At 40.6% G+C, this 25369-nt stretch overlaps 2 protein-coding genes and 1 non-coding gene across 5 annotated transcripts; 1 reads left to right on the forward strand and 2 right to left on the reverse strand.

Annotated features, from left to right (window-relative positions):
- Positions 1 to 2434: 2434 nt before the first annotated feature.
- Positions 2435 to 4293, reverse strand: fancf (FA complementation group F). Its single transcript, XM_085462044.1, has 2 exons — positions 4231 to 4293; positions 2435 to 3977 (listed from the first exon to the last, which is right to left on the reverse strand). The coding sequence occupies exon 2, from the start codon at positions 3923 to 3925 to the stop codon at positions 2894 to 2896; it is 1032 nt and encodes a 343-aa protein (XP_085318170.1). The 5' UTR covers positions 3926 to 3977; positions 4231 to 4293; the 3' UTR covers positions 2435 to 2893.
- Positions 4294 to 4339: 46 nt separating this feature from the next.
- On the forward strand, positions 4340 to 22955 carry gas2a (growth arrest-specific 2a). Of its 3 annotated transcripts, none has more exons than XM_085462045.1 (9): positions 4340 to 4988; positions 7069 to 7132; positions 9276 to 9426; positions 12167 to 12297; positions 14998 to 15139; positions 16391 to 16454; positions 16571 to 16781; positions 16868 to 16975; positions 22467 to 22955. In XM_085462045.1, the coding sequence occupies exons 3-9, from the start codon at positions 9282 to 9284 to the stop codon at positions 22674 to 22676; spliced, it is 1011 nt and encodes a 336-aa protein (XP_085318171.1). In that variant the 5' UTR covers positions 4340 to 4988; positions 7069 to 7132; positions 9276 to 9281; the 3' UTR covers positions 22677 to 22955. The 3 variants fall into 3 exon arrangements, with proteins under 3 accessions (XP_085318171.1, XP_085318173.1, XP_085318172.1); XM_085462046.1 differs by lacking the exon at positions 4340 to 4988 and adding an exon at positions 5133 to 6956; XM_085462047.1 differs by lacking the exon at positions 7069 to 7132.
- Positions 22956 to 24735: 1780 nt separating this feature from the next.
- Positions 24736 to 24822, reverse strand: trnay-gua (transfer RNA tyrosine (anticodon GUA)). Its single transcript is given in 2 exon segments — positions 24736 to 24771; positions 24786 to 24822. It is a non-coding gene; the product is annotated as a tRNA-Tyr (tRNA).
- Between the last annotated feature and the right edge of the window lie 547 nt (positions 24823 to 25369).

The following is a 25369-nucleotide window of genomic DNA, read 5'->3' on the forward strand; positions in this document are numbered from 1 at the left end:
GGAAGAAATCGTAATAAGAGAGTGGAAGAATTTGCAGGTGATGAGACAAAATATTTTGCAGGGTTTATTTTCACTTTGCTTTTCTGCACACAATTTTTCTTTATTTATATAATCCATCATGCCGCTCAAAGAAATAAATTTGTTGCCACTATCTTTGTTCAACCTTCAGAGATGTTTAGTTTAAGATGTTATGATGATAATCAAACCCATTTAAGCAGCGTGCCTGCTGACGGTGGTCGCTGATCGTCGTCATCCTCTGAGTGGGACACAGGTGTGCGGAGGGGTTTCTCCTGCCTCTGTGATCCATCGCTGAAAACACAAAAGGGGCCAGACTGGAGCGGCTTAGGCACGTGCCGAGGGAGGGCTCTACCCTCCTGCGCCCACCCCCTCAGAGGACTCCCTATTTACACCACCAGATGGTGGCTGGATCTGAGTTTTAATGAATGTTATCCTTCATGACCCTCCAGGAGCTGCAGGACAGCAGTCGCTCTCAGCACGTCTCACTGCAGTTTGTTACCCCCACGCTGCTGGAGAACAAACGTGACGCTGGACGGATGGAATGTAAAATAAGGAAGGATAAGACAATCATCCAACTCTTTGCTTAGAGCATGTTCTTTATAACAGACAGAACTGATACACATGTATGAAATTATAAGTTTTCTCATTTGTCCTTTTGAATTAATAAAGCGCATGACACATTTAAATTAAATAAGCTGGATGTAAGCGGCTGACTTCGACTCTCAGTCTGTTCTAATAAAGGCTTACTAGCTTGCTGCAAACAGCTGGAGGTCAAATATAAAATAAGCAATTCAGAAGATAGATGGATAGGTGGATGTTTAATAGCTAAATAGTGTTACAGACTGCCAAAAGAAGCAGTTTCTTCTTAGTGGTTTCCAGACATGTGGGTATGATTTAGACTGTTATAAATAACGGGTAAAACATGGTTTTATTAAATATTAGATTGGCATAGGCATAGTACTAAAAATGCTGCTTTTCTTGTAGGCTTATTGGAGTCAGATGGTAACACATCTGAATCATCACCATGGCAGCTCTCTCACCCTGCCAGTAACGTGTAAGGCTGTGAATCAGAGTGAGAACCACAAAGTCTACACAAGAAAATAACTGTGGGTGGAAGCACCCGATGGCTACATGCTAAAAGAGTAGAGGTGGATAATTCTCGTTAGTTTGTGGAATGGTGCTCTGAAACTGCATTTTTGTAGATTTTGTAAATTAAACACACTCCCAACAAATTCATAATTATTTTTGCATGCATTTATAACACAAGAGCAGGTTAGATCTCTGCAGTCGTTGCTGGTTGGCATATGTTCTTCACTGGCTGGAAATAAACTGGTTGTGTATGCGCTGCCCTTTACTCAGTGACCCTCGTCCGTCTCTACGAGAATTGCTTTCATGGTGTGTTAAATGAGCCGTGGCTGTGTTGGTGTTTCCCTCCGCACGGTGGCCCGGGCTCTAATTCGCTGACAGGGTTATGTCACACACCAGCCATTGTGCAGAGTTTGATTGAAGACGCCTGATCTGACTAATTGATCCCTCGCTGCACAAGCGCTCAGACACATGGGCAAGGTCTGAGATGTGTAAATTGGCAGTCAGGTCACATGACTGGAATTAAGCCAATCCAAATGTATAGGTTTAGATCAAGCACTGCTGGAGGCTTTTACTGACAGATGGTGTGAAAAAAAGTGAAAATCATTTGAGGTGTGTAGAGTTAGGAAAGGGTACGTGGTTGCACAGCGCTTTTGCTGGCTTTGCTTATTGCTATTTCCTTATAGCCCCGAGCTTATTATCAAACCCATCTCTCTCCACAGATCTGCATAATGTGGAATTAAACTTTAATTTCTTTTTAGGTCCTCATAAATCAGCCGCTGCAGAATAATTTTAAACAACGCAGCTCCTAATGGCTTGGTATTAGGATCAAATTTATGAGGCTGAATGAAACCTTGAGCTTCCAAAGACCCATGGCATCTGTTTACTGTCTCACAAGTACGTTCAGTTTAAGTGAGTCGGATCGTGTGCTGACACGGTTTACAAAGCAGCACAAAAGCTATAATGTGTCCAAACAAGTAAGTTCAACAGTTCAACAAACAGCCAACTGGACTGACTAATATATATACATATATATACACACACACACACACACACACACACACACACACACTAAAAACAATAAATCCAGAGATAGAGATTAACTCCTGAAGCATCAAGAGCAGGATCTCATTTGCCATTGTTCTTGTATCATATGCCCCACCCTGTTCTTCGTCCTGCCTCTTTTTCCACTTTTCTAGATTAAAATCTCATATAATAAGCAATCTGGCCAATTTCACCAACAGTGAAGTCATCACAAATATTCTAATTATCACAATATATCATTAAAAACATGTTTACATTTCAACAAGAATTACTATATTGCAACAAATTTTCAGTCTGAGAGGAGCCACCACAGTGACCATTTTTATTATATCTTTCTACTGCATCTGTAATTAGCAGTTATGTGTTTGTCTAGATACATGAACTGAGGAAAAGTGCAACATGAGTCAAATATTGTACTGAAACACATTTCTGTAAACAAAGGTGGAAAACATTCAAGAAGAACCTAAAACTTTTTGCTCTGCTAGAACAATTCTTCTCATCACCAGCCTAAATTCTCACATGTTAAATATTTCATAAACCCACAGTCATGCTCACACTTTGGTAAAATTAAACAAAACTGACAGAAATATCATTACAATTGTTAGAACAACGTGACCATTAAGAAAAAAAACTGATGTCAGCTGTTTAATATGCTTTTTCTGATACCGAAAAATATAGACAATATCAAGATATAAACAGGAATTTGGCCACAATTTGATCATCTTTCAAGCTCCAAGACCATCAGTCACATGTTTAAAGCTGACAGCAGGTCTCCCCACACACTCAGCCCTGTGACATCAAAGTCTCCATCAGAAATCTTCAAAGCATTTAGTTCTTTTTCTACATCCCCCCTCAGAGACGGACTGGCATCGAATAAAGCCAGAAAGAGCTCAGTAAGTTTCTTGAAGGACACTCCGGGACCCGTGCTGGTTAGAACCCATTCGCCGTCACTTAAGCTGTATTCCATTTCCGAGGCCCACTTTTTCAGTACATTACAAGATGCATCTCTGAGTTTCTGATGTTCTTTTGCCAGGTCTTTCAAAAGTGTAGGAGACAGTAGAGAACACATGTACTGCAGCAGGCTGTGTTTCTTTTGCAACCAGTCTAAGAGAAAATCATGTGCAGCAGTTTGTGCAGTACAGCTTTTGGATGTCAGCAGAGCTGCAGCGATGACTAGACAGAATTGTTGCAATGCCCCTTCGCATCCCTGGAGAACAGAGCCTAAAAATTGCTCTGCCCTGCAGGTTTCACTGCCTTGGTTCAGCAGAGCCTCCAGCCTCTCCATCAGCATCTCCCCCTGCACCTCAGCATCAGCACCAAGGGCTGACATATCAGCTAGGGGGCTCAGGACCTTATAAACTGATTTGCATTGAACTATGTGACTGCAGAGACCTGTGACGTCCTCATAGTCTCCGTGCATCGTCTTGACAGGACGCGTTGTGTCAAAGAGGATCTTCATGAGAGAACTAGGAAGTTCTGGGTTGTTCAACAACCTGACGAGCAACAAGTGCTGGCACCGGGGGAGGTCCGAGAAGGAGACTTCGGTGTATCCGGGGATGGTATCTCGCAGAGTTTGGTTTGTGAGCTGCAGCTGTTTCTCCATGATCCTCCTAATAGCGGCGTTATTATGGAACCTGGAGAAGACGTGCTCGCAGTACCGGGCCCAGTGAAACGCCCTGGACAGAGTTTGTTTATCCCAGTGATTCACCGCATCGCTCTGCGCCGCCACCGCCAGCATCTCCACCGTGCTAGCTAAGTTTTTCAGCACCGCCTCCATGTGGCGCTCTCAGCATTCAGAGTTCAGCCTTCAGTCCGGCTTCGGAAACCCACTGAGGAGAAAGGTTACAGCCTGAACCTGAATCATCTGAATTTCGCTATGCTGCTGAAAAACTGCTATAGCATTTGAGATGTAGCGGTTTAGCTACATGTTAGCTAAGATGTCAACATACTAGCATGGCAAAACAAGACTTCCGGTGCCGCACTTCAATAAATAATTCCTCTTGAGTAACGTGGGTTTCAATAACAGCTGACGTTACAATAAAAAATGAATATGACAGCACGGAGAAAGTTGAAGAAACTCACATATCTGTTGCCGGTTTCTACTGCTTGATTTTCCGGTTGAATATACCGCTCGTTAGTGCGCAAGTGTGCCAATATAATTTCATCCCCTTCAAAATAAAAGCACATCAAGTGATCTTAGCGCCACAAAATGAGTTAATGAGTTCGGTACACACAAACTCGGAATTTTTGTGCTTACGTGTATTTATTATATGGATTACACACACATTTACATTAAAAAGCATCATAAGGGTGTTCTGACTAGGAAGACTACACCTGAAACACGTAATTAATGTATTAATAATGATCGTCATTCATTATTTCAATTTATTCTCAAATGCAAGATAGTGTCAAATTACGCCTAAATGAACCAGTCTTGATATAATAACAATGCGACTAGATGGATCAAACAGCACAGTTGCACACACAGACAAAAACTTTACATCAAAGCGTTTGGAAGAATAGAAACTCAGGCCAGAAAAAAATGTTACAGAGGGAACACAAAGAAGAGGCAGTGCCAACACGACCAAACTTTCCTCCCATCATCATGATCAGCAGCAGCAGCGTAGCCTGCTGTGAGTGAGTATATGTGTGCGCGCGTATGCGTGTGCTTGTGCAGTCAGCTTGTGCAGCGAGAAAGATCACCCCGGTACACACTGGTTTGTGATTTTGGAGGCTAACCTGTGGGTCGGTGCACCACTGTGAAAAGCATGAAAATTGGGAACCAGCATCTCACAGGACGAGTGAGAGGAAGGAGCGCACCAGCGAGCTGAACCCTCAGGGTGAGCACACACGAGAAGCTTTTCATTCAGGACATTTTTCGCTACTTTTACACTGTTGCTGTATGACTGTCAGACTATTCATACTTGCATTTCTGTTTTAGGTTTAGATCATTTTTAGAAAGTACCCTTTGCAATCTCTTCCTTTTGTGTGCTTTGCAGAACAGTACTATCTAATGAAACTCATTTAACAGTTGAGGGGGGCTTGGTTGAATCTTACTTCTTGACAGTTGACAGGAAGGTGCTTGCCTTTTTACTCCTTTCAGAGTTAACACCAGACATCTGTAATTAAACGGAATATCATATATTTTGTGTACTAGCCGCTCTCAGTCACTTCATTGGTTTTTAATTAGCAGGCGCTCTGCTGGATTTGAGTCATAACTCATCAAGCGTCCTCCCTTGGACCTATTTCAAGAGTGGTAAATTGTCTGTTGTGGGCGCTTTATTTGTGACAGCTGTAAAGAAGGAGACAACCTAAAAAGCCTTATTGCAGTTGTAAATGAAGTGAGAGGCCAATACAGTTCTACCCAAAACCAAGCCCTGGCACCAAATTCAGAGAAACTATAAAAATAGCTCATTTTATCTGTTTTCTTGACATACAGTCAGCCTGAACTTTGGTTTGTTGACAGTTCAAATGTTTCCTTAATCAAAGGTCTGAGGTTGCATATTCCATTATGAAATCATTTCATTTGTAAGACTTAAGTGCAGATTCCCATACAGACAGTGTGCTTCATTGACTGTAGCACCTCAAGCAATCTGATACCTGAACACAACAGATTACTTGTCAGCAGTAGAAACATGCTGAGTGTCCTTATTTAGATGGACAAATCAACCTCCAGATTGGCTAACTGTTGTAGTGGAGGAGGGCACGCAGGGCAAAGAGGGTTACGAGGACAGAGCCGCTCTTGTACTTTCTAATGTGATTCATCAGTCAAAATTCCCATCCATATGCCTTTCCCGAAGCAATCTGCAGCCAACCGTGGCACATTAGCATGGCTTTAGTGAAGTCACGAGATGACTCAGGATGAATGTAAATTTTGTATTTCTATATATATTTTTTTTAATGTTTTGGGTTGAAAAGTGGGATCTCTTTGTGAATGCACAAAGCCTAGCATTCGATCATGAACCAGATTCTTAAAATACACGCAGTTTAGCAGAGTGCAGGCTGCTGAAGCAAAACATGTCAGGAAACAGTATGGTGAGAGGAACCAGGTATGTTTTACAACAGCTGGCCCGGGCTATTTTCTTGGGGAAAAAATGGTGAAAATTGAGCTTGATGTTTGTTTACGATCTTGTCAAGAACAATAAAACTGAACCAAGGTTGACATGAAGATTTATTGAACAGAGACTAGTATGTGCGAATTCAAACAAAGCAAGAAAATTGTAGTGAATTTTAAGTTAATTTAAAGTGACATGTGAGAAGACACATAAGAATCTTTCAGAAAGTTTTTATACCATACAGCTTTAATAAGGAAAATGTACAATAACAATACGTAAAATAGCAGCTTGATGCATTGCCCACTGACGCAGCACAGGGAATGAGCTTGTTAAGCTCTTGCACTGGGAGACATGAGACATCCTAGTGCCCTTGTTCTGTCTGTCAGCCTTCACCAGTGGACATGGGAATGTAGCACCTGTGTGTGAGCGCCGAGCTCCAGACTTTTGTGTGTGTATGCAAGCGAGTAGAAGTTGCCTTCTCAAAGATCTGACAGCCTTGGTCGGACATCAAGGTCCTGATGTCCAGTTTTGCATCACGGTGCCATTTAGTTGCAGCCAACTCCAGACGGACCTTGAAATGTTACACAGCTTTAAAGGTCAGATTCCTCATATCGTGCTGCACTCACTCAGTATTCACAGGAAATTTTCATCCACCGCGTGCTTTGAACTACTTGTTCGTGGCAGCTTCCTTGTTTAAATAAGCTCTTCTTGCAATTTGCATCCGATATCCTGTTTTTATTTGCGTGCCAGAGGGTATGTGAAATGTTCCTGCTTGGAGGAAGCGGTGGAGGCAAAACCTTTAAAATGCAACAACAAGATTTCAAGAATGTGAATTCTCTTCAAGTAACTTTCTGTTTCTTTAAAGAACCCCGGACAAAGAACTTTACCAGAAAAAAGGAGAACAAAGTCACTTCATCATTGGCTGTTAGGTAAGCTGTAATGATACCAGACTTAAGATGTCTGTTCTGTATGTAACAGAGAAAAGACATTTTGCTCATATCTTATTTGTTATTTTAAAATAGAAACTCTTGAGTACTTTGGGAGCCTTTAAATCCCCGTTATGCCACTACCTCTATGCTCTAAAGGTTGGGGTGTCTCCTTTCTGTCTGCATTGCATCGTTTTTCTATGTCAGAGTACTTTAGAGAACAGATTGACGCTTGCAGTGCTGCTGATGTGCCCTGTTACACAGCTCAGGTCTTGCATCTGGTGCCCAGTTGTTTTGTCAGGCACTCACTCTTCTCCACCGCAAATCCGTTAATGGAGTGACACTGGACTGATATCTGAAAGATTTTCATATTGCAGCTAATGCGGTGCACCCTTGGCGCACTGTAGCCTGGTATTGGAAAAGACTGGGCCAAATGCTAATTTACTCAGTGACTTCACTTTCAAGGAAATAAGCAGCAGTTAAATATTGTTCCAAGTACTGATGTCAAATGCAATCTGTCCATCAACCTGTAACGCAAGACCTGCTGCACTGTTGACTGTGATGGGCTGATATGCACCGCTGGATAGACTGCTTAATAGATGGCAGAGTAATTTGAAGGAGCTCTTTGTTGGTTGAATAAAAGTCCTACTGTACCAGTCTGGCTGGTATAAAAGTGTCTCTTGTCCAAAGAAGGGGTGGAAAGAAATGGTGCTCTCTAATGTCATCAGGTTTATTGTAATCCATACCAGGATTTTGACCAGGAGAACAAAGCTGCTCTCCTTTCCTGTTTCAGCTTGCTCCTCCTCTGCCCCTTTTGTGAATATGCAACATGAATGATAGCTAATACAGAAGAATTTTATTGTGAGGATCCGTTTAGATCACGAGTATAAAACACACACATGTTCAGAGGTTCCTTCTGTTATCGTGACATATCATGACCGCTGTAACCAACTTTGTTTAAGCTTTCAAAAGAGCTGCACAATATTTGGAGGATGCTAACTAGAGCTGAAATGACGGATTAGTATATTTCCAGAAAATGTGTAACTACTTTGAAGGTAAATGAACCTCTGGTTTAAGGTTATTACATATGAGAATTCTCCGATTCACTCTGTTTTGCATCACTGTCAACTGAATGGGTATAACACTGGGAATTTCTCTTTTTGTTTTTTGTTTTTTTCCTTTTTGATATCAAATGAATTGAAGAAGCCCTTTCCTAGAGTGTACCCCAGCTCTTGCCCTGTGACAGCTGAGATAGGTTCCAGCCCACCTCCTGGCAACTCTAAATTGAATTAAGTGATGCATTGCATCACCTAATTATTCCCTGGAGAGAGTAATTCCTCGCAGTACTTGTTACATTACTTTAGCATTACTCAGAAACATTGCCTGAGATGAATTGTCCCATTTACCAGTTAATAGTATCAACCTTGAACTACAGTGCCACACACTGGCATGAATCCCTATCCTAGTGAGGACACAGGATCTTTCTTTTATTGTTTAAGTATTAACACAAAGCTAACAGCAAAGTTGAAAATCAGCTCATTGTGCAGATAACTGAAGAACCTTTGTAATCTAAGTAATGCTGACTGTGAAGTGTGCAGGAGTGGGTCTGCGTTACAGTGTGATCAGGGGACTTGGTTGGAGGGAATGTCTTGGACTCTTTGTCATGTTCTTTGAGCCATTCCTGAGCCGTTTTTGCCATTTGATGAGGTACATCGTCCCGCTGGGGGAGGCTGCTGCTGATGTCTGGCAGAGTTTTTCCAGTTCTTTCCAGCTGAACGCTGCTTTTTAACAATATGATCAATGTTTTTTTCACTTCACCACTTAATGGTTTTAATGTTGGGGCTCATGTATGTATATACATACATACATGGGTGCATACTCAAACATATGCATGTATAGAGAAGAACATGATGGTTTTGTTGCCTGCTACAACAACAAAGCATTTATTAGCAGGACTTAGATGGAGTCCAATTAATATGCTGAGGTATCTGGATAATATGTACCTCCTTTATTAATGTTTTGAAGATCTGCTATACTGCACACTGGAGCTGCACATTGTGTCTGCTTGCATAATATTACAGATATCTTACATGTTCATGAATTCTATATCATTGGACTGTCTTAACCTTCTCCTGCTGATGAATAGGGAACCATGTGCAGTTCCCTGAGCCCCAAACAGCCCAGCGGGCCCGGCCTGACAGACATGCAGCAGTACCAACAGTGGCTTTCCAGTCGACATGAGGCCAGCCTGCTGCCTATGAAGGAAGACCTGGCCCTGTGGCTCACTAATATTCTTGGTAAGTCACACTAACGAGCAAGAAACACATGCTATTAACAGTGAGGATTTATTACCACGAGTTATAGTTTATAACATGGTTTAATTCGCTAAGCAAAGCGAATTTAATTCAGTTATATTTATATAGGGCCAAATCATAACAACAATCGCCTTGAGGAGTAGTAATACTATTACATATATAAAGTTACAGTTATATTCCTGAACTGTGGTTAAAATGTGTTTTAAATCATTCATTTCTCAGATGTTTTGCTAGCTGTGCGAAATAAAATAAATTTAAAAAATCAGGGTGTGGTTTGTAGATTCATTGGATACACAGGCTTAGAAATAGCTTGGCTTTGAAAAAATCCTGCACATTTCATTGCTTTGTGTCTAAAATTAACTCGACTGGTCTTTGCTGATGTAAACACCTCTGCAGGGGATTGTGATCAATCCGCACCTCATTACAAACTATTTTAAAGTCCCCAGATTGTGTGGACCTGTTCCAGTTGCAACGCTCTTTCATAGATTTACTTTAAATGAATAATGGACACCATTAACTGTTCTTAAATAATGCACAGTGGGTGGGAGCATCAGCACTGTGCAAGGATGTGGTTGCATAATAAACAATTCTCTGCGCTGTACTTCTTTAACAGCGCAGCCACAAAACAAAAGCACAGTGCACTTTGATCTGATTTGAATGGGTGTGTATGAATGAGTTTTGCATGGTTTTTTTGTTGTTGTTTCTTTTTGTTTGTTCCTAGAGCCAGGGAAAAATTTGTATTAAACATGGATATCATTAGTGAAATACCTTAGAGAAACACCTACAGTCATTTCCATGATGTTTTCTTAAGCATTCTTGCACCAATGACTCACCAGAGTCAGCTCATAAATATTCTTACAAAGGCTGCCACCAGAGTAAGAATTATGTATTTGTTAGTTGGGTTTCAGAGATGTAAACTGTCTGTTAACCAGTGTTTCATCAGAATTTTAAATTTGTTAGAGTCAAGTTCTCAAAATTTCAATGACTGAGTGCTAATGAGGAAGCCAGTGTATGAGTGAACACACAAAAATACACACATGCAGCACGTTTACTCTAGCTTTTGTCATAAGTATGTTGGTTTGTGTTTGTAATTATCATGTTTGTACTGCTTTTAGGTTATTAACAAGGTCGCACCTATATGTTAGAAGAGATAAGTATGAACTGCTTGATTGTTTCTTGTTACACAAAACCAAGGGCCTCCGCTGGCCCTGGTGCTAAACGCTTCATAGACTGTGCTTTTTGTTTAAAATATGCTTAAGAACTACTGTATGTGTTATGACTGGGAGTTACTCCTGGATGCATATAACAGACACTTTTCAAACCAACTATAAGGTTCCTGAGACTCTCTCATGTCTGTGTGTAAACAACTTAAAACAACTTCAGTGTCTTCCGCGTTATCTCTGGCTGTGTGTGTGTTTGCACTGGAACCAGCTGAGCCAGAAAGCCATGGAACTAAAGGGTTCAGAAGCAGGAGCATGCAAGTGTTTCCAGTGAATAAACACTACAGAATTAATTTGTTGGTTTAGGCCAAGTTCTGTATTTGCTCAGTATTTTTTTTTATTCTGTGAAACAAGATGCTGACATCCTTGATTACAGTTTCAGGTGAGACCTGCCGTGTGGCCCGCTGCCGTGTGGGAGGCATATGTTTGGTTATACTGATGAGTCATTGTTGTCAAAGCGGTAACAGCTTGGCTCGTATTGTTTTCACTTCCCGAGTCTGTCTTTTTGTCTGTCATCATGGCAAAATGTGCTCCTCAAGACACTTACTTAAGCAGGAACTACCACAAAGGTGGTTTAAAGCACTTGGCAGGTGTTTATGTTTGTCTTTGTGCATTTGTCTGTGGACAGTTGTTCAGTTGTTTAGCAGTGCAAGAAAAACCCAAGAAACTTAACAGGTGTTTAATTGTAGTTTTAATGCAAGGAGAAGGCTGAGTTTGCAAACGGTCAGAGCTCACTGATCCTAATATATTCCCAGTGTAAGATGATCTCAAGTCAGATTGAAGGAACTGGGCAACTCGTATGATTAAATATTTAATTTTACTATACTTCTATTGGAGCCCAGTGAAAGATATTTTCCTCTCACAGCGTGGAACGAGGGTCGTACGAGTAGAGTATAAGACTCACTGAGTGTTTCTCAAGATTTCAATCTCTCTTTTCTGGGCTCAATTGCAACATTTGGAACTCATTAAACATTGAACCCCTAAACCCCTCCTCCAATAAGAAAGAGAAAAGGGATAAAAAAAAATATCTCCAGTTTCTTTCCACAGACACCCCCCTGCCACCACCTCCTATTTCACGATGATCTAACTAAGAAAGAATGGTCCTCTGGAAGTCAGTCAACTGGACACCACATGTTGATCACCAACGTAGCTCTGCAAATGCACAGGATAATGAGGCATTACTGTGTACAAACAGATGCCACGTTTTTTTTGGATTTTTTTATGCATCCCCGTAGTTGCCATCCCACGGTGTGTGACCAGGAAATCCCCCAGATCCTCTCAAATCATGTTGTACTATTTCAGCTTTTGGCTCCTCCAGAGCCGCCACAAACCCGGCAGCAAAAGCGACGCTCGGTCATTAAAACGGTTTTAGGAATCAACAGCACTGCGTCAGGTTTGACCGCAACTCGGAGTGAAGTGGAGATTAAATTTTATTTCCTTACGCTATATGTATATTTTTTAAACTTGTGGCGCTGCTCTTTCTTTATGTGTCTCCTGCTCAGGTCTGGAAATCACTGCTGAGAGCTTCATGGACCGCTTAGACAATGGCTTCCTGTTGTGCCAGCTGGCTGAGACACTGCAGGAGAAGTTCAGGCAGAGTAATGGAGATCTGCCTACCCTTGGCAACAGCAAGGTACAGAGAGACTGCAATAGTCCTGTGTGATACAGGTTACAGTGAAAACACTAATCTGAAAGTTAAATCTTGGCTGAAAATCTTCCCAGACTATCAGCTTGAACGATTTCACAGAGCATTGTTCCTGAGTATGAAAACATCATCTGAGCAGACACTTATTAGGTCAGATTGACTGACAGTCACTATTTAAAACCACTTCCACATGTAATGGTCTTTTTCACATCTAAATACAAAAGGATATCCCAACACAACATTTGGAAAGTAGCACAGAGGCAGAAAGACGCTCTTGATGACTGCGCCCGTGAATTCCTACTTTGCAAAGAACTCCACAATTTTAGAAAGAAGTGCACATAAAGTGGGATGGGGGGATGGGGGCCTCTTGCCTTCAACAGGGCAAAAAAGAAAAAAAAATAAGGCTAGCAAGGACACGTTAACTGATGGGGCCCCACATCCCCTGTGAGATTTGGGAGAACAGCATTAAACGTTCTTTTCTTGTGAGCCTTGACTGAGGATTTAATGAATTTCATTAAAACGGGTGCCTTGAGAGTGGTTACCTGTAATTTCACCCAATCAGTCTGTCCAGATGTATATTTATGGGGTTGGTGACTAAAACAACAAAAACAACTAGGCAAAAGAAAAATGTTTCTATTTATGCCCCATATATTATAAAAACCCCATGGATACATCCTCAAAAGTTCAAAAATATATGTTAAAAGATGGATATTTACCTTCAGTATCTGTTTATTGCAGATATTTAAATGCTGAAGTGACAGCTGGTCTCAGTGGCATGCAGCAAAAACTGTGATTGGGTCATGTTCGTGCCTCTGTTCGGAAGGCAAGAAGTAAAAGATGTTTGTTGGTCCTTCAGTGAGAGTTGTTGATGTTTGCACTGAAGCATTACTGTGCTGATGTCAGTGGGTCTCCTGATCTCAGTGTGAGCGCAGCAGCACAGATGTGAGGAAATACTTGAGGTCAATGACCGTGAGACAGCAGAGGAGCTGCCGAAATAGAGGAGTCTATTGATTGTGAATGCCAACAGAGGGAGAGAGAGAGTCCTTGGATAGGCTTTAAAATGAAACAAAGCTGCTTTATGATATTGTGCAGCGAGCGTGATTTGATTCTGTTTGTCTGAATTAAGGGTTTTCATTAAAAGATTAACCGTGTTATTCATGTCTGATACACAGTATGTCATCCAATGAGTCTTTATGCTTGTCGTGGCATTTGATCAGCTCTAGTTGTTTGCTATCAGATTTCACCACTTAAAAGAGGACATCCATCTGTGTTCAAGCCCTGTTATAAGTCGATGTGGTGTGTGAAGTGGGCCTGTGACTACAGCACAGGGGTACCATCAATCACACTTTGCAGATGCTGTGCTCCAGACGTCTTCCCATGTGTTTATATCAATCAGTATTAAGTCCAGATGAGCAAAGGTTGTTTTCGTTCTTGTCATAACACTTTGACAGGCTGATTTTTGTACAGTCATTTCAATAACTGGGGGAACTTATTGCTATAGCACTGAAATTTTAAGCAAAAGTGCAATGTTCAAGACTTGGTTTCGGCAGGAGAGTGAGATGAGAAGATCAAACATCGTAAATAAGTAGCATTGACCAAAAGGGATTTTTTTTACAGGGAAAGGAAGGGCCATGAAGCTAGACGCAGCTGCTGGTTATCTCAGCAGAAAGGCTTGGAGAGGAAAAAGTAGCCCGGCTCTGTACAAAGTTCATGAAATCTGTCCGCTTGCACCCATAAAGCACACCACATATTTGCTTAACCAGTGCAAAAACAGAGATGTCAGTCGAAGACAGTTCAACCTCCAACTAACATATGTGATAATAGCATAATCTTCTCATCTACCTCTTAAAGTAAGAAAGTACCAAGTAAATGTATTTTTAAAGTGTCAAACTGCTCATCTCGTGTGTGCATGTTGAGGTATTTAAATTCTTTGAATGAAATAATTTGATTATAGCTGTCGTTGCTCATTTCAAGCATAGCAGTTCCTTTTCCTTATTATTATTCACATATGTTTAAAGATAATCTTTTCCAGAAGTCCCCTACCTCCTGTGCAATCATTAGACATTCAAAGGTGCAGATCATTTGGCAGCCAAGGCAGAAATAATAATACATTCATCTGATTGTTAGATGGAAAAAAAAAAAACAACCTTGGCAAAGTTGAATATTTATCCGGGAATGCAAAGTCATTTAACACAAAAGATCCCCTAAAAAAAAAAGTCAAAAGGAGAGTCTGGAATGAAAAGAAAAATACCCACAAAAGCTTGCATATTTCCAGCATGAGCTCATTCCACCTTTCTCAAAGCACAGACACACATATCCTGTATAAAACCACAGCAAAGCGCATAAATCTCCCCGAACAGACCGTGTGGGGGCTGAAACCCATAAGCATGTCATTTGAGCCCAAATCATAGACAGCCTGGTAAAGTAGCACAGGTTTTCAAACCCGTCATTTCTCATATTGATCTCAATGGGAAGGGTTCTTGATCCTGGGCTGAAATCAGAGCCTCAGCAGACATCAGTGTAGATGTAGATAATGTGGCTCTGTGTTTTGGTGGAGCTCTGGGTATTGGTTCGAACAAGTCACTCTGGAGGACTTTTGTCCTTTCTTTGTTAAACTGCAGAATAAGATGTTTAAATCCGATCTTGTTTAAGTGAAAGTAAGGGGGTTCTTCTCTGTGTCTGTGACAGAGAATTCCCAATCGGAGGATACCGTGTCGGCGGAGCGCTCCATCCGGCTCCTTCTTTGCACGGGACAACACAGCCAACTTCCTGGCCTGGTGTCGTGAGGTCGGAGTTGGAGAAACATGTCTGTTTGAGTCAGAGGGTTTAGGTGAGTCTGTTTTTATTTCTCACCCTGCGAAAATGTCAAGATGTAGGACAGACCGGGTACATAAACAGGCATCACTTTCCTCACAAAGATTCAGTTCTCTCAGGCTTTGGTTATCCCTGGCACTGCTGGGGCAGTGGGCTCAGATTTCTATCTTCTGTGAATGGCCTGATTGTACAGGTACAGTGACATGCAGGTTGGCCTGCTTCCCTCTCCTCCCCTCTGAGGATTAGAAGCCTCACATCACCAGACCGAGCCTCACCTTCTTTGACGTGCTCAAAAAGCTCACAGTCCGGGTAGCACAGTGATGGGAGCAGCTCTACCTGACAATAAGGGAATCTCAGACAATGCACTCATGCACAAAACATCTAAAGTAAAACTACAGGAGCGTGGACATAAAGGTGTGAGATGGTGAGAAAGTAGGCCAACAGTATGCAAATGTTTTCCTCAGCGCACAGTAGGGATATTTTTCTCTCTTCCTCATTCGCTCTCTCAGTGTTTATCTGTGTCTTTCTGATCTTTCGCAGAGCTTTCTTGCACGTTATTTCACTGCAGTGTCCTTGCAGCAAAGATATGCCCGGACTGAAATATTTCCCTCATAATCAGATGTGCCCCTGACAAGAGCACAAATACGCAGAATAGTCATAAATTCTTGCCATATTTTTGACTAAAAGGTTGATCAGCCATTGCTAAAAATATTCAAGCTATGTAAATCATTTCTGGATTCCAGGATATACACACACGCAGTGAGCTAGCTGCAGTGAACTATAATCGCCTTCGAATCCAGTGGACATGTGATTGTAATAAAATGCTTCAGTGAACAATCCAGCTGACGAATGTCTTTTTTTTCTTTCTTTCCTTCCCTCTTACTTTCTCTGGATGGATTTGTCAGTTCAGCAGTAGGTGTAACAACATCAGGTTTGCTATCACGCAGTGGATATATTCTTTCTATATTGCATGGTGTGGTGTGTCACATTATTCATGCTTTGTGTGTCCACAGTCTGGTTTGATCTATTATTTGCCGTGGTTACCGTTACCCTCTGAAGTGGTTAAAATGAACATGTGAGCAGTATTCTTTCCATTTGGTTTGGGATGAACAGGATTAGAGAGGACCATGTGATTGCATGAAGTTCATAAGCTTGTTTTTATGTCCATTTCACCATCACACAGCCACTCATTCTCATTCATCACCTTCATCCAGATACAGTACAGTATTTTAATCACCAAATCCTAAAAGGTGATCTCTTTTTGCAGTTCTTCATAAGCAGCCACGAGAAGTCTGCCTTTGTCTTTTAGAGCTGGGCCGGATAGCATCACGGTATGCTCTTGGTTTTTACATTTTCCTCCTTGATTGTCTAGATTTTCCTGTGTATGTCTTTGGATTGTTTTGCAAATCCTTTCATAATTTCCGTGTCTCTTTTATTCCTCATCTAGGTACAATGTGGAGCCTCCTGGCCTTATAAAACTGGAGAAAGAGATTGAGCAAGAAGAGAAAGCGCCTCTACCTCCTCCGTCACCTGTATCTCCAGCTCAGCCTGTCCCTCCATCACCCTCTTCATCTCCTTCCCCATCCCCTTCCCCATCCCCAACTCCTACCAAAGTGACTTCTATCAAAAAAAGCACAGGGAAGCTTTTGGATGATGCCGTAAGTTAGCAAGTGTTCACCTCTGTTTGCTGTTTCTACTTAACTTATCAGAGGAAAAACATCAATGTTTGTTTTTGTCAAAACAGGTAAGACATATCGCCAATGATCCACCTTGCAGATGTGCAAATAAGTTCTGTGTAGAGAGACAGTCGCAGGGTCGATATCGTGTTGGGGAGAAGATGCTCTTTATTCGGGTGAGTGTGTTACAGTATTGTACAAAAGTCCTCGTTTCTTTGTATTTTGCTTCCAAGGAGCCAGACTTTCTTGGATTTTTTAAAAGCAGTCTTGAGGAATACTTCTCCAGGCTTTTTGCAAGTCTTTCCAAGTTTTTCTTTGGATATTGGCTGTTTTTTCCCTCATTTTGAGTCCAGTCCTTGTACCCGACCAGTTTCAGGAGAATGTTTTTTTGGTTTGTTATGCCACTTAACACTAACCTATGACTCATTGAAGCATAAAAAACGCACATAACTCAAAAGATGGCCCAGTCTTGCGTCTGCACGCGACAGAGACCTTAGCAAATCGTCTATCTTTAGGCACCTTGTTATTAGCAGTCTGTCACAAAAACATAATTTGTCCCCATTTCTTTCGTTGCATCCAGGAAAATGTCACCATTTTACATGAATAAAATAGTATTTTTGCAACAACAAAGTGATTCCCAAAGAGCTATTAGCCAAACACTTGACATGTGGTGTGCAATATGTCCTTAAAATTTTTGAGGAAAATGGACAAATAGAGGAGAAATGAAGTTGCAGGCCTAAGAAAAATATCTAGAGCATATGAACAGGTTCTGAAAGTCCCGTCCTTAAGAAATGGGGGGGGGAAAATCCACCAAAGACCTGAGGCAGGACCTGAGCTGATTCATCCACTATTCACTGCAGCCGCATCAGAGATACTCTCAGCGGAAGGGTGGCTAATTCTTAAGAATAGAATAGAATGCCTTTATTGTCACTATACAGTTGTACAATGAGATACAGAGGAAGGGAATCAGGGAAAAATGGCTGTGGTATGCCACAAAACTGAACTGAAAATCAAAATCATCAATATGTATGGGGCAGGTCACAAGAGAGATACAACTACAGCAATCTTAAAAACACAGTGATTGCTTGGGGGTGCATTTCAGCCAGTGGTGTTGGGGATCTTGTTAAAGTGGATGGAATTATGAACACAAAAAGGTACTGTCAGATTTTGATCTACCAAGCAATACCACCTGGAAAGCATTTGACTGACAGTTTCAGTTTCATTTTTCAGCATAACAATGATCCCAAATACACTGTCAGTGCAGTAAAAGGATGCAATCAGTCAAGGACTGGCCTTGCCAGAGCTCGGCCTCAACATTATTCAGGCAGCTTGGGATCATCTTGACAGAGAATCCAAGAAACGGTGGCCAATATCCAGATAAAATCTTTGGATGTCCTTCAAGAAGACTGCTTAAATAAATTTATAAAAAGCTTCCCTAAGAGAGTTGAGGCTGTGTTGTAGTATAAACGTAGTCATACCAAATACTGACCTTCAATCATGTTAGACTTGTACAAACTCTGTTTTTGCCTTATATATTCTATTTTCAATGTTTCCTATTTTCCTTGCAAAATATAAGGAAATGAGTGATGGCTCAAGATTTTTGCACAGTACTGTATATAATATTTAACATAATCGTTTTTTCACTTGTATCACTTTCATATGAGGTTATCAAATTATCAGGTTTTGGATATTAGCATAAAACTGTTCAGTGGAAAAAGTCTATTGTTGGGAAGGCCCCAACGGACATAGTTCTTTACTGGTGAGCTTATCCTTAAGCTTAGTTTTCAGGTCACTGTTCTGAATGTTTCACATTCAGTTTGCTATTATTACACTGTTATGCACTACTATAAAGTCTCAGTCCAAATAATAATGAAGACATTAGTCCCAGCACTGAAGCTTCAGAGGCAAATATTACACATTATACAATAATGACTCTATGAAATCATTGTTCAAATAAAGTAAATCATACATTACATTGTAACCTTCTTTTACAAACTGGCAAAAAGAGTAAATAGTCTATTTCTAGCAGTGGAAAATGACAGTAACCGTTTTCTTATTTTTTAATTATTCCATTCATTTTATTTTCATTCCACTTTGCGGTTTGTAACAATAACGTCTCACATTGCAAAGCAAACTCTTTTTCCAGTCGTATAGCAGATATGTGGGGCTGGTTTTGGCATGAAGGTCATCCATTGTGTCTACAAATGGCCTTTGCCTTGACAATGTTTACTTTCATTTGCTGTAAAGAGAAAGCAACATCCACACATTCACCTATGATCTCACAACCAACTTACCACTTGGAATACGTCTGACCCAGAACTGGCTGTTGTACTAACATAATCACACACAATCAGTCTTTAAGCTCAGGAAATGTTACTCAGCTTTCTCTGAGTGGAGAGATAAAGGCGATTCGTGAAAGATAAATGGAGAATAACAGATCGGAGAAGTAGCATCTCTCCCCTTGGGATCCTGGTTACTTGGCAACCCACAACCGGGATTTACACCTCCAAAGATGTGATTCATGCTGGCGGTATGTGTACATTAGCAAAAGGGAGTTTACTCTTGGATGTCCTCTGCTGTTTGTCCATTGTATTGCAACTACTAATAGTTAGTAGTTGGTTTTTAAAAAACAAACCAAAAAAGTCTTAAACAAAAATGGGGAAAAAAGCTTCAGGACAAGCAGCAGAGGATGAATATATACCGTATAGTATATAAATGGGCAGCCATACTGAAAAATAGCTAAATTATAACAACATTATTAAACATCCGTTACCATGTGTCATCGTGGATACTAGTCACACCTTCAGTATGTGCGATACTGCTTAGGATGACAAACAAAGCAAGTGTTAAGCCTCTGTTCCTCTGTCTCCCAGCCAGCACTCTTCATGCTGAACATGCTTTAATTAAAATTCCTCACATGGCTTTTTCCCCCCCAGCAGCTGGGTCGACTGAAAAGGCATGAATACAGTAAGCCCAGTCACTGTCTGTAGGCAGCTGGGAGCAAGGACAGCAGTGACGTGCAGCAGATCTCACTTCACAATAATCTGGGCCGCTGGAGAGGCTGACCTTCTGCTGGAATAAATGAGCTAGTTGTAGCTTGAATGAGAGAGCAGAAAAACACCAGAGTGGTTTTGTGAGAAGTGCTGTCCCAGCTCAGCCCCGGGCCTCTGCCCTTCTCTGGCCTACTGAGAAGGGTTTGGAGTCCAGCAAGGGTCTCGTCCCAAAGCAGCGTGATTGAAAACCCCTCTGCATCACACAGGTCCATTAAATCCACAATCACAAAGCCTGAGGCCTGGTGCTGATGATTGGATCTACTGCCCTGCTCCTGCCCTCACGATTGATTCATTTAAGAGGCCTATAAATGTTGTATGTTATGCTGCTGCAGGGCAAGAAGCGTCATATCTGGCCAAACTGAGGTGACAATTGCATGATGTAATTTGCCCTTTTTAACTATGTATTGCTTTCCTATTTGTCTGAATCATTTTTGAGTTGAGTAAATAATCTTTATAATAACTTGATTTGGATTTACTCTTCTTCAGATAGGGCCATTCAGCAAACAAGCTTGTTTCCTCAGAGGTGTAATGGTGTGTTAATGAGGTAGAGGGGCAAAAAGCCTCCATAGCAAGGCAGACATGTTTTATGTGTGCAGCCTCTGGGGAATGCAGGCTTCTGATCATCGAATATACCAGCGCCTTTTATTTCGTCTCTTTATTATAACCGGTGACGTTGCCATGGTAGCCAACCTTGGGAATGTGCCCTGATGTGGCAGGTGGCATCGTTTTCAAGCAAATGTTGTAGAAAAGGGATAGGAAAAAAAAAACACTGCATGTGTCTGTTTAACCAGACATATAATTTAAGGTTTTATGCTTTTTAGTGATGAAATCACCTGAATATTTATTAGCTATCCTAGTAGGTTGGGAAGTTGATCTTCCAGCTTGTCAACTCAGACCCATAAAATGTTCAGTGTTACCAGAAGATATCCCATTAACACTGCAGATTGTATGCAAATTCATGTGTATGAATTATCAGTCAACAAAATTGTACGATGAAATTGGGGTGGCTGTGGTTAAGGAGTTAGAGCGGGCAGCTATTGAAAGATTGGTGCTTCTCTGGCTGCTACAGCCTGCATACCAAACTATCTTTGGGCAACATGCTGAACACACAGTTGGTCCAAATGTGTTCATCACAGTGTGGTAAATAGAAAGCATTTAGACGTAGAAAAATGTGCTTGCACGGATGTGTATGTGTAGGAAACATGTTAAATAAAGTGCCGTGAGTGCTCCAGTAGAGTAGAAAAGGGATATATAAGAACCAGTCCATTTACCATATAAAAGTGAACATCTGTAAATTTTTCGGTAATGCTGATGTTTGTTTAGAGTCAGTGATGTAAATGTGTCAGACTTAGCCACATAGGCTAATTTTCCTCAGCATTCCTTGGCAGGTTGATTATATTTACAGACATGCTTCAACTTAACTTCCATTCATATTTATTGCCTGATTATCTATGTCCCACCTGGACACCAGTGGGGCCTACCCCGCAGTTTGAGAACTACTGGGCTAAGCTATCACTTATTGATTAACCTGTAGACTTTATGGGTGGTGTAATTGGGAAAGTAACAGTAATAAAACAATAGAACACCACTCACCAAAACTGAAGCACAAACCTCTTGGATGTTAATAAAGTTGCTGCACCTCAACCCTGCTGTACAATCATTAAGTGGGTAATTAGCTAAAAAAAAAAAAAAAACAGCCTGTAAAAGTGTCTGCTTCTGCTCTGAAGTTGTAAATTGTAACATGGGTGTCAAAGAACACTAACTTGTTTTGGAGCCAGTATTAAGCACCCATTCAAATTCAACAAACTGCCCAATAACAATAGAAGTTAGAACTGGAAGACCTTGTCTATTAGCTAATGCTGGCAAGCTTGGTTTGCTTGTTACATATACTCTAGGGGGACTACACACCGACACGTCTTAATTAGTGCACAATTAGCAGAAGGTACAGTAACAGAACAAACAAAAATTCCCACTTGACAAATATCAGTGTTCTCTTGACTTTTATTCTACCACCAACAGCTATTTGTCATTGCATTTTTTGCATGACAAAATATATATGACCCAGTAGATAATCCTCAGACTTATTTGAGGGAATGTCTCATTAATTAATAATTTCTCATACCGACCATAAGGTCCCACTCAGAAGGAATTTTAATAACCTAATCCTTTGATGTTTCCTGTAGCACCATCATCATCAAAAACTGGAAATTTTAATGGGCCTAGTTTATCATCAAATGCCTGCTACTAACAGAAGCATTTGTGTTTAGGGCTACTTTTATTTTTATATGAGCATAAGGTCAAAGCAGTGCTGCATCTGCACACAGTCTCATCACTGTTAGAGTTAAGAAATAAGAGTTTCTTAGTAATCAATTCACCTAGACGTTAGGGCAGCAGGGTTGATAAAGAATCCCTCCAGGGATACCAACCACTTTTGGGACACCCACATCAATCAACAAGCTTTGACATCAAAGCCGCGCTTACATGTTCGTTCAGCTAAAACCCAAAGCTTCAATCAGGGTAATGACATTAGTCCTATAGAAGGGTTCACCCACATCTATTAAAGCACCCCTTCTGACACACCAGCATCACAACATAATCCTATTTTCTTCCGCAGATGCTGCACAATAAGCACGTGATGGTGCGAGTCGGTGGAGGCTGGGAGACCTTTGAGAGCTACCTGCTGAAACATGACCCATGCCGCATGCTCCAGATTTCCAGGGTGGAGGGCAAGATATCCCCTATAAGCAGCAAGTCCCCTAATATCAAGGACCTCAGCCCTGACAGCTACCTGGTGGTGGCAGCGCACTACCGCAGCAAAAAGTGAAGACACGAGACTGAAAAAAATTCCATTAATAAAAGGACAGATTGACTTCGTGCTGTTTTTTACTGTGTAGAGAAGGGGGCGTAGCTATGCAACATATCCCTGTTCTCATGAAGTAAATATTAAAGCTGTAGTGCAACACCATTCACAGAAAGCACATTTTTCTCATAGTGATGATTTTGTTTTGTTGGTTAAAGGTCATTCTTGGGTGTTTTCATTTGATTGGGCCTGGACACATGTTAGTAGGCCTCTGGGTGTTATTTACTTTTACATAACAGCAAACAGCTTTGAAAAACATGCTCATTATTATCGTAACAGTATAATTGGTTTCATAATTAGTGAAAGGGAAGGTGTAGATTTTCTTGAGATTTGAGATTTTCCTGTTTTTATTGCATCTGAAGCAATATCACATATGGTAGGTAGAACACTTTCATCTTTTAGCTCCTCATATAAATATCTGTATTTGTACAAGGTAAAAACACAAGTTGTTTTTTTACATGAAATGAAATGGGTGCTGGAGATGTCGGCAATTTTATGAAGCCAGTATTCCTTGGTACCTTGATGTGGATTCTATTGATTTGTCTGTGCTAGTGTTGTTTTCCCACTTTTTTTCATTTCCCATCAAACTGATCTTCTTATCTAATTTTTTAATAATACACAGACCCTATCGGGCTGTGGCTCAAATGGGATTTTATCTCCCACATTAGAAGAATTATTTAAACCCAATGAAGTTTAAATGCTTTACTTTATACATTTAAATTCTTGTAAAAACTCTCATAAAACCTAAATTTATTCACAAAATGTTATAGCTTTTTCTTTGTGCATTTCTTAGTAGGCTAAAAAAAATAAAGCAATGCTCATATTGTTTACATTTTGCATAACTGTTCTATGCAGTACATTTATATATTAGCATTTTGATTGTATTATGCATTACTAGAATAGATCCTGTGTGTAATAATGTCTTCATCCGACAATCATATGTTCGAATCAGTTTCACTAGCTTGTGATTTATAAATAGATTTACTCATTTAAGGTCTCACGTTCTTCACTGTGTCGTATTACTGACCCCTACAGGTGGTGCAGTGATTTAAATACGATTATTATTGATTACTTTTGGGGGGTTCTTACAATGGAGAAATATCAATCACTGCATAATAACTCATGTTATATTAATTTGCTTTTATTCCTGGAGAATAAATATGTCGGTTTGGTATTATATTCACTGGTTGTGGAAAGCAACTTTCAAGCCAGATTTTAGTTGTACATTTCCAATAAATGCTGAAAAGTTGAAACTTCTCATTTTGATATTTGCACGTTGTATTTTAAATTGTTAATGAAATACTAGTTTGCTTATCACTTTAAGAGTAGGCTGCTTTTTTTTGGGGGGGGGGGGGGGGGGGGGGTTCCATATGTATAAAAACAAAATGTACGTACGTCTTTATCTGATCATCCTACAGTTACGTCCAAAAGACCCGAGCCGCCCGTCATGTGCACAGATTCGGTGAAATGTGCAAAAATAAGTGGAAATAGAGTCCATCAGGTAAAAACAGAGTTCATGCTGTTCTAATGAGACGAGGTTTTGGTTTTGTTCATTAATACTGTTTCTTTTATTTTGTGGACATCGTGTCCGGTAGGAACTAGAACTGATGTTACAGGCAGTTTGTGTGTCAGCCAAGAACACTGTGTGATTTTCAGTCCCCTCAGTAATTCATCTCCGGTTAATACTGCATTAAAATCTGGCGTTAATAAGAGGTTGCTGAAGGGCATGCCTTTTTTTTTAAAAAAAGAAATGTTACTGTTAAGTCTGGAGAGATACAGAAACATGTTGCTGTTTGCACATATGTTATAATGAGGTCTGCACAGAAGCTGAAGAAGAGTCCAGGATAATATTCATAATAAAAACACAGCAACGATGATGTTGGTTTGTGACTTTGCTTATGTCTGAACATACTTATTTCAGTATACTCTGGGAGACAGAGCTAATGTTTCAATACGACACTGACCTGTAACGTTCAGGATATTTTACTGTAGTTAGACGAAAAGAAAATTGTGAAAATATGTCTCCTTCGAGCCGGATTTGAACCAGCGACCTAAGGATTTCAGCTGTGACGTCTACAGTCCTCCGCTCTACCAACTGAGCTATCGAAGGGACGCTGACAGTTAGCGTATCCATGTGTGTGGATGAGCTAACGAACACACCGGAACAATACTTCTGCGTCAGCCTGCGTCATTAGTTACGCCTTAAGGCAGCAAGATTGTGAAGCGCGTGCGGTTCGGGTAGATGACGTATGTGCTATTCGAAGCCACGTGAGCCGGTGTTGTGGCAAAACGTGATAATCTGTTTAAATAAAAAAAATCATTTAAAAAGTCTTTTTCAAGAGCAATCAGACCAGGAGTGCAGGATAAACGGCAACATCTATAACACAAGTTATATATTTTTAAGCGTCCAAACGGACCCGGATTGATTACAAAGTAGAAGACAGTCGTAATTACACTTAGAAAACAGGTTATTTCTTTATTTGTATAACCAGTTTTAATCCTGCTGTCTGCAGACTATTTATCAAAAGGATATTAGACACCCGTGGTGTGTCAAAAAGTAATCATCTGACCAAAAGTGATTTCCGGTATTTGCCAAAAAGTGATTATCCGTATTTAAACAGCTGTAAATGATTTGTTGGCCAATAATATGTGAAACA

Source organism: Copadichromis virginalis, linkage group LG7, assembly GCF_057382275.1.
Source record: "Copadichromis virginalis isolate Kocher_CV1m ecotype Utaka linkage group LG7, C_Virginalis_male_GT1.1, whole genome shotgun sequence".
NCBI classification, from domain to species: Eukaryota; Metazoa; Chordata; class Actinopteri; order Cichliformes; family Cichlidae; genus Copadichromis; species Copadichromis virginalis.